This window comes from Seriola dumerili, unplaced genomic scaffold (genome assembly GCF_002260705.1).
Source record: "Seriola dumerili isolate Sdu_G_001 unplaced genomic scaffold, Sdu_1.0 BDQW01001001.1, whole genome shotgun sequence".
Taxonomy (NCBI): Eukaryota; Metazoa; Chordata; class Actinopteri; order Carangiformes; family Carangidae; genus Seriola; species Seriola dumerili.
In genome coordinates this window covers 590,761-597,865 of record NW_019175256.1, presented here as the reverse complement: position 1 = coordinate 597,865, position 7,105 = coordinate 590,761, and the positions used below count along the sequence as shown (strand labels likewise).

The following is a 7,105-nucleotide window of genomic DNA, read 5'->3' as shown; positions in this document are numbered from 1 at the left end:
TGATTCACGGCGAGCTCACCTGGTCCAGGTTGTTCGATGACCTGATGAAGTCCTCGCTGTCCGATTTGTTTCCGTCTCTGTCGTCAATAACCAGATCGATCGGCATCTTCCCTTTCAGACAGCTGATGTATCGATGGCAGAAATTATCACAGAGCTCGTGAACCTGAGAATAATAATAACAGTAAGGTAAGATGACGTGACGACATGAGTGAAACATATAAAACATATAAAATAAACAGATTACAGTGGGATTTGTTCAGGATTAATCCTGGATTAGCAGCATGGCAGACATCTTTGTTCTAATCTCATTACTTCAGATTAAACAGCAGATGCTGGCTCAATCAAATTGTGATAACTAAGAAGGTCAAAGGTCACTGAGACAAACCTTCTCCAGCTCCAGGAGGTGGAAGCGCAGCACCTGTATCGACTGAATCATCTGCAAGACAAAGAACAACCAGAATAAAACTGAAGAAGAAGAGAAGTTTAGATGTTAAAAGGGTTGTTGACTTCATATGAAAATAGTTTTGGCCTGTTACACATCACGACCTGCTGCAGGACGCACCACCATCACCAAACTGTGGGGTTGTGTTGTAGTCTGGACAGAAACTGAGACCTTTGTAAACGATGAGGTCACACCCACGGTCTCTCCTGATTGGCTCTCATCAGCCTTTGCTAGCAGCTGTTGTTCACTTACATTCTCTGTTTTAATATAATCTACTTCCTGTTTACACCGGCTCACACATGCTCAGTGCAGGTGAATGGTCATGTGATGTGTGTTTTCAGGTGTGTTGGTCTGGATGAAAACGTAGTCGTGTCATACTCACCAAGTTATCCAGCTCTGGGTTTGATGAAAATAACGGCTTCTCCGATCGGATCTACACACACACACACACACACACACACACACACACACACACACACACACACACACACACACAGTTTGATGATACTGTACTAATCAATACTAATCAATATCAGTATATTAACTGACTGAACTGAAGCACAGTACACATGAATCTCATCAGATCTGAAGCACTGTCACTTAAAACCAACAGGAAGTGACAGCAGTAAAACGTTAGCTGCGTCTCAGTTCAGAGGATGACCGATGTCGTCACGGCGACCACACTGAACCTGTTCATTTCCCCTCATTACGTCAGGTGATTGGCTCACACTCATGTACCTGAGGTTCACTCACACACACGGGAAATAAACTACTAAAGACTTTCATACGTTTTCCACTTTTTAGAAACAAGATTTGATTTGAACTGATGACTGTCGGCTGTGTTTTATAATCTCAGTATCTTATGTTTTATTTTTCCTTGTGCATTATTTTTATTACAATTTCATAATTTTATTGTTTGTCATTTAAATTGTTTGTAAAGTCTTTTTTTTTTATCTGCTCATGAAAAGTTTTGATTATGTTTTAATGTAAATTCATGTCTCTGATGAAAAGGAGTGAGATTTACCTGAATAAATAAAACAAATCCCTGGTGGTCCTACATATCCCATGATTCATTGCACTCCGTTAATGAAAGTAAAGCAGAGAGTTTAATGTCAGTATTGTGTTTCAGGTCAACAGCTAATGCTACAACTGTTGAAACCAACAGACTTAAAACGAACTAGTTTTAGCGAAAAAGAAGTTACATGTTGTCAAGGTTGCTAGGCAACAGGAGCCGTGCTTTGTGACGCAACGGTAAAGGCGGGAACAGCTGGTGACACGAAGAGGAAATCCTCCGTAGACCGGACCATCTTCAGGGTCTACGAGGGACCACGTCCTCTGACCTGAGACACAGCTGTTAATAATCCGCTGAGTGTTTTTATTCCTCCGCCCGGCAACAGTCAGAGCGGCGGCCATGTTGTTTTCAGGTCATCCGTCCATCTCGTTCTCGTGGTCCCGATATCTCAGTGACACCTCGACTGAACTTCTTCACATTTAACACAAATATTCCCCTGGACTCAAGGATGAACTGAGTAGATTTTGGTGGCTAAAGGTCAAAGGTCAAAGGTCACGGTGACCTCACAAAACACTTTTTAGCCATAACTCAAGACTTGACAGTAATTACTGATATTTCTGTGACTGTGATGAACATGACGAGACCTGACACTGGTGTGAGTGGAGGGGGAGGAGTTAACCACGTTGTGCTCATCAGGCTTTTATAACGTGTACCGGACGTTTGTATTTTAGATCGTCAGTGAACAGTTTGAAGACACATGTACAGGAACTAAACGGGTGGGGGGGGGCAGCAGTTTGGCTCTACCTGTTTGGAGAAGACAGCGATGTCCTCGTTGAAGGAGTCCGAGGAGCAGACGTCTCCTCCGGCCACGCCGCTCTCCCTCGGCGTGCAGGTCGCCAGCTCACACTTCTCAAAGATCAGAGCGAGCAGCGGGAATAAAGGATGTCTGCAGGAGGAGGAGGAGGAAAAACTGTAACATGAGTTCCCAGCGGCCCTGAACGTCACAGAGAAACTCCACAACAACGATCATAAAAAGATAATTAACACTGGAGCTAAACGGAGTTCAGTTTGTCACATTTAAAAAACAGGAAGCTGAAGATCCTGAGAAGAGTCATGAAAGCGTCTGAGTCTGAACCGAGTCGTTCAGCAAGAGACAGAAACAGTCAAAGAGAAGAAGGTGCACTGAGAACATGAGCCAGTCATTATATATAAACTTTAGACCCCCCGCCCCTCTCTCTCTCTCTCTCTCTCTCAGGTGAGTTGTGGTTAATGAGGTCATCTCTGACTCAGGTAAACGTCTCTGATAGAATAAAGCTCCCAGTTCACTTCCTGTTTCAGTTATTAATGACATCAGTCTTTAAGCTACGACACTTGGTCACAGAAGAAGAGACTGAACCAGCTGCTGACACGTCACATCTCGCTGCTCGTATTTATTTTTAACATTTCTAATGCTGAACTTTTATTTTGAAAGTGTGCAGCTGCTGCTGTCTCTGTAGTAAAACAGCCGAACGATTTTTCCCGCCTCTGTCTGCAACAGCTTGTTCGTTTCCACCTCCCTGCTAACAGCGTCACCTCTTCACAGATAGTGTCTGCTCGGCTCGGCCCGGCTCGGCCCGGCTCGGCTCGGCTCGGCCCGGCTCGGCCCGGCTCGGCCTGAACACAGACGACATGAAGAAACAGTCTGTCCTCTCAGTAAACTCATCTCACCCATAAATGGCGTCCCTGTCCCTCTTGACGGCGTCCCCAGCCATGCTGCTGCTGCTGGTGTGGGTGGACTGGGTGGACTGGGAGTACTGGTGTGGAGGGTATGGACTGGTGGCGGCGGCCAGGTGAACGGCCTGCAGGGAGCGAGCAGCGGCGGCGGCGTGGTGGTGATGGTGGTGGTGGTCTCCATACACCCCCCCCACCCCCTCCAGGCCGTAGTGGGCCAGGTCTTCATACTGAAACAGAGAGAGGAGCACTGTGACCTCTGACCTCAGTGTGTGTGTGTGTGATTAATAACAGTGCTCAGATAAAAAGAAAAGATACAAAACTCGTTTCTACAGAAGCAAAGTGTTTTCATCTGTGTAGAAAGAAAGAGAGAGAGAAAGAAAGAAAGAAAAAGAAAGAAAAAGAAAAAAGAAAAAGAAAGAAAAAGAAAGAAAGAAAAAGAAAGAAAGAAAAAGAAAGAAAAAACAAAAAGAAAGAAAGAAAAAAGAAAGAAAAAGAAAGAAAGAAAGAAAAAGAAAAAAAGAAAAAGAAAGAAAGAAAGAAAGAAAGAAAGAAAGAAAGAAAGAAAGAAAGAAAGAAAGAAAGAAAGAAAGAAAGAAAGAAAGAAAGAAAGAAAGAAAGAAAGAAAGAAAGAAAGAAAGAAAGAAAGAAAGAAAGAAAGAAAGAAAGAAAGAAAGAAAGAAAAAGAAAAACAAAGAAAGAAAGAAAAACAAAGAAGAAAGAAAGAAAAAGAAAAATAGAAAGAAAAACAAAGAAAAACAAAGAAAGAAAGAAAAACAAAGAAGAAAGAAAGAAAAAGAAAAAGAAAGAAAGAAAGAAAAAAGAAAGAAAGAAAAAACAAAAAGAAAGAAAAAAAGAAAGTAAGGATAAAAAGAAGAAAGAAAGAAAGAAAAAAACAAAAAGAAAGAAAGAAAGAAAATGAAAGAAAAAAGAAAGAAAAAGCAAGAAAGAAAGAAAAATAAGCAAAAAAGAAAGAAAGAAAGAAAGAAAGAAAGAAGAGAACATGATGAACTGTAACAGAATGAAACAGCTGGTGCAGGTTTGGAGGTTTTACAGGTGTACACAGGTGTTCCTATTATTCTGTCCACTTCCTGTTTATTTCCTCTGATGTAAGAACCAGGCTGGACTCAGTGTTTTAACCTCACAAGTCACAACTGGACATTGAACAACAACAGTGCGTCTCACTCTTTAGTGTCCCCTGGAAACACTTCCCGTTGGAGGTGAGTATCTGCAGCTCGTGTTTTGTTTTCATGTGTTTTCTTCAGTGGCAGCTTGTTGAGCTTCAGGGCCACCGTACATCTGCTGGAGCATGACACACTCAACAACAACAACAAGCATGTGCAGGGGTTGTTGGTGTTGGTGTTGGTGTTGGTGTTGGTGTTGGTGTTATTGTTCTTGTTGTTGTTGGTGTTGTTGTTGGTGTTGTTGTTGGTGTTGTTCTTGTTGGTGTTGTTGTTGTTGTTGTTCTTGTTGGTGTGTATTTTCTCTCATGGGATGTTTCAGAAAAACAGTCGAAAACACAGGAGACTCTGACACACACACACTAACACACACACACACTGACACACACACACTGACGCACACACTCTGACACACACACACTAACACACAGACACACACACACTGACGCACACACTCTGACACACACACATTAACACACACACTCTGACACACACACTCTGACACACACACATTAACACACACTCTGACACACACACACTGACACACACACATTAACACACACACACAGACGCACGAACTCTGACACACACACTGACACACACACACTGACACTCACACACACATTGACACACTCACACACACACACTGACACACACACACACAGTGTGGAGAACTGATGTAAATCATCAATAAACCGCTGATCAGACAGAAAAGAATTATTAATAATAAATCTATAAAATCTTTAACATGAAAAACTGTGAAAATTAAAAACAACTTTAAAGTTTCAGGTAAAAACTAAATGAATAAAGAAACAAATGAATTTGTTTTTCAGGTCACTTCTTGTTTTTATGTGAACATGTAAAAAACAGAAACGTTTAATTTAATAATTATAATATAATAATAAAAATAATAATAAAGTCAAAGAAAATCAGTTCTAATTTCAAAATCAATTTCATGATTTTATTTAAGGATTTATTTATAGAATCTGTGTAAAATGATCAATTAAGAAAAAAGTTTAAAATTGTTTGTACATTAATTTATATAAAAATGTGTATATGAATTATGAGCAAAAATCTATTCTAATTTGATATAAATAATGTATTATATCATTATTATTATTTCCACTGTGGTTAATTAGACGAGTTAAAACTTTGACTAAAAATCTGTTTCAAAATAAAACTTTGTAAAGTCTGAAGCTTCTGTTGGTTTGTAATAATAATTATAATAATTATTATATTATTATAATCATAATAATAAAGAACAGTTTCTACTGAAACATTAGAAATGATTTTATTCATACAAACAGGTTTTATTGACGGAGCTTCATCCGCCGACACACACCGACTCACAGCCGCGAACGATGCGAGTCAAAGTGTGAACCGACGAACTGATTTTATTTTGAAGGTAAAAAGTGAATCAGAGTTTTAGAGACAGTGGCAGAAATCAGCTGATGGAATAAAATAAAAGATGTTTTGTTTATTTGACATTTGTGTCATAAACGAGCTGAGAGTGAACCGCGGAGGCCTGAAGGTCAAACACACCAATAACCCTGAAACACTTCCTCTGCACTCACTCATGATCCATACATTCTTTACATCCCAAAGATTTTTATTCATGACCACTTTATTTATTTCCCTCTGCTCACAGTGAGTTTTATTAAAGTGACTGACTGTGTTTCTGCTGCAGTTCAGCCACTGAATCACATCCAACTTCTTTTAATTAAATGTTTCGTTTTTATATTTTTCATCCTTTAATAAGAAATTAAATTTAAAAGAAAAGAAAACTGTTAAACAAAGTTTTGTTTTTTTTAAACTTCCAGGTGAAAAGTTTGATGATTATTGTGACGCGCGGGACAAAGTTCAGATCTGTGAAATTAAAAAGTTAAAAATTAAATATTAATTACCTCTAAAAAAATAACTACGTGATCTTGAATTAAAACAATTATTTTCGGAATAAAGGTTCCCGTGTTCAGTAGTTAGAAAGTTTCTCTGGGTTCAGATGAATGAAGCTTCAGTTCTGATCCACTGTCTCACTTTACTCTCTCTCTCTGGTTAAACTGGACTTTACGCACCCGTTGCGCCATCGGCCCCGACTCTCCGCCCGGACTCCAGGTGACTCCTGCGGGGCAACACACACATCCAAGTCCCGGTACCGGAACGCTGATCAGTCAGTGTCAGTCCGGCACGCGGAGAACAACGCACGGACACTGGGAGCGGCAGCAGCCGGTCCCTGCGGGCTCCGCTCCGCTCCGACCCACGGCGACAGTCCGTCCACAGCAGCACCAGCCCGGGCAGACGCTGTCCTGCTCCCGGCCTCCCGCTCCAGGCAACCGCCAAACAACCGACCGACAGACCGCTCAGTCCGCAGGCTCGAGACCGATCAGGTTACATCCAAACCGGGGGGGATCAACGACGCGGACCCGCCCGCTGCGCTCTGAGCCCGGGCCGTCTTCTGCGCGGAGCTGCGTTCAAATCCCCATCACAGCTCCAGCGGAGCGGCTTCCTCCTCCCTGCGTGCAGGCCGTCGGGTGTGAGGGGAGGGGGAGGGAAGGGGAGGAAGGGGGGAGGAGGAGAGGGGGGAGGGATAGTTTCTTTTCTCGCTTAAAGGAGCAGAGGCTCGCTGCGCGTCCCCGCAGCTTCCACAAGATGTGCGAGCGAGGGCGCGCCCCCGCGATGTGAACTGGGTGGAGGAGACAAACAGCTTAAATGAGTTTGTTTATATCGTGAAACTTTTATTTTAAGGTGGAAACAGAAAGAATA

The 7,105-nt window shown here is 42.0% G+C and overlaps 1 protein-coding gene across 4 annotated transcripts in view; it reads right to left on the bottom strand.

The window, feature by feature from the left end:
• The window catches only part of LOC111237565 (homeobox protein Meis1-like), a 36,603-nt gene extending 29,793 nt beyond the window's left edge, over positions 1-6,810 (bottom strand). For all 4 annotated transcript variants that reach the window (XM_022766701.1, XM_022766702.1, XM_022766704.1 and 1 more), the window contains exons 1-6: positions 6,418-6,810; positions 3,162-3,394; positions 2,259-2,400; positions 825-875; positions 386-436; positions 20-163 (exon numbers count right to left, since the gene is read on the bottom strand). In XM_022766701.1, coding sequence (XP_022622422.1) covers positions 20-163; positions 386-436; positions 825-875; positions 2,259-2,400; positions 3,162-3,394; positions 6,418-6,429 — 633 coding nt within the window. In that variant the 5' untranslated portion in view covers positions 6,430-6,810. The remainder of the gene's footprint in view (positions 1-19; positions 164-385; positions 437-824; positions 876-2,258; positions 2,401-3,161; positions 3,395-6,417) is intronic.
• Positions 6,811-7,105: the final 295 nt, after the last annotated feature.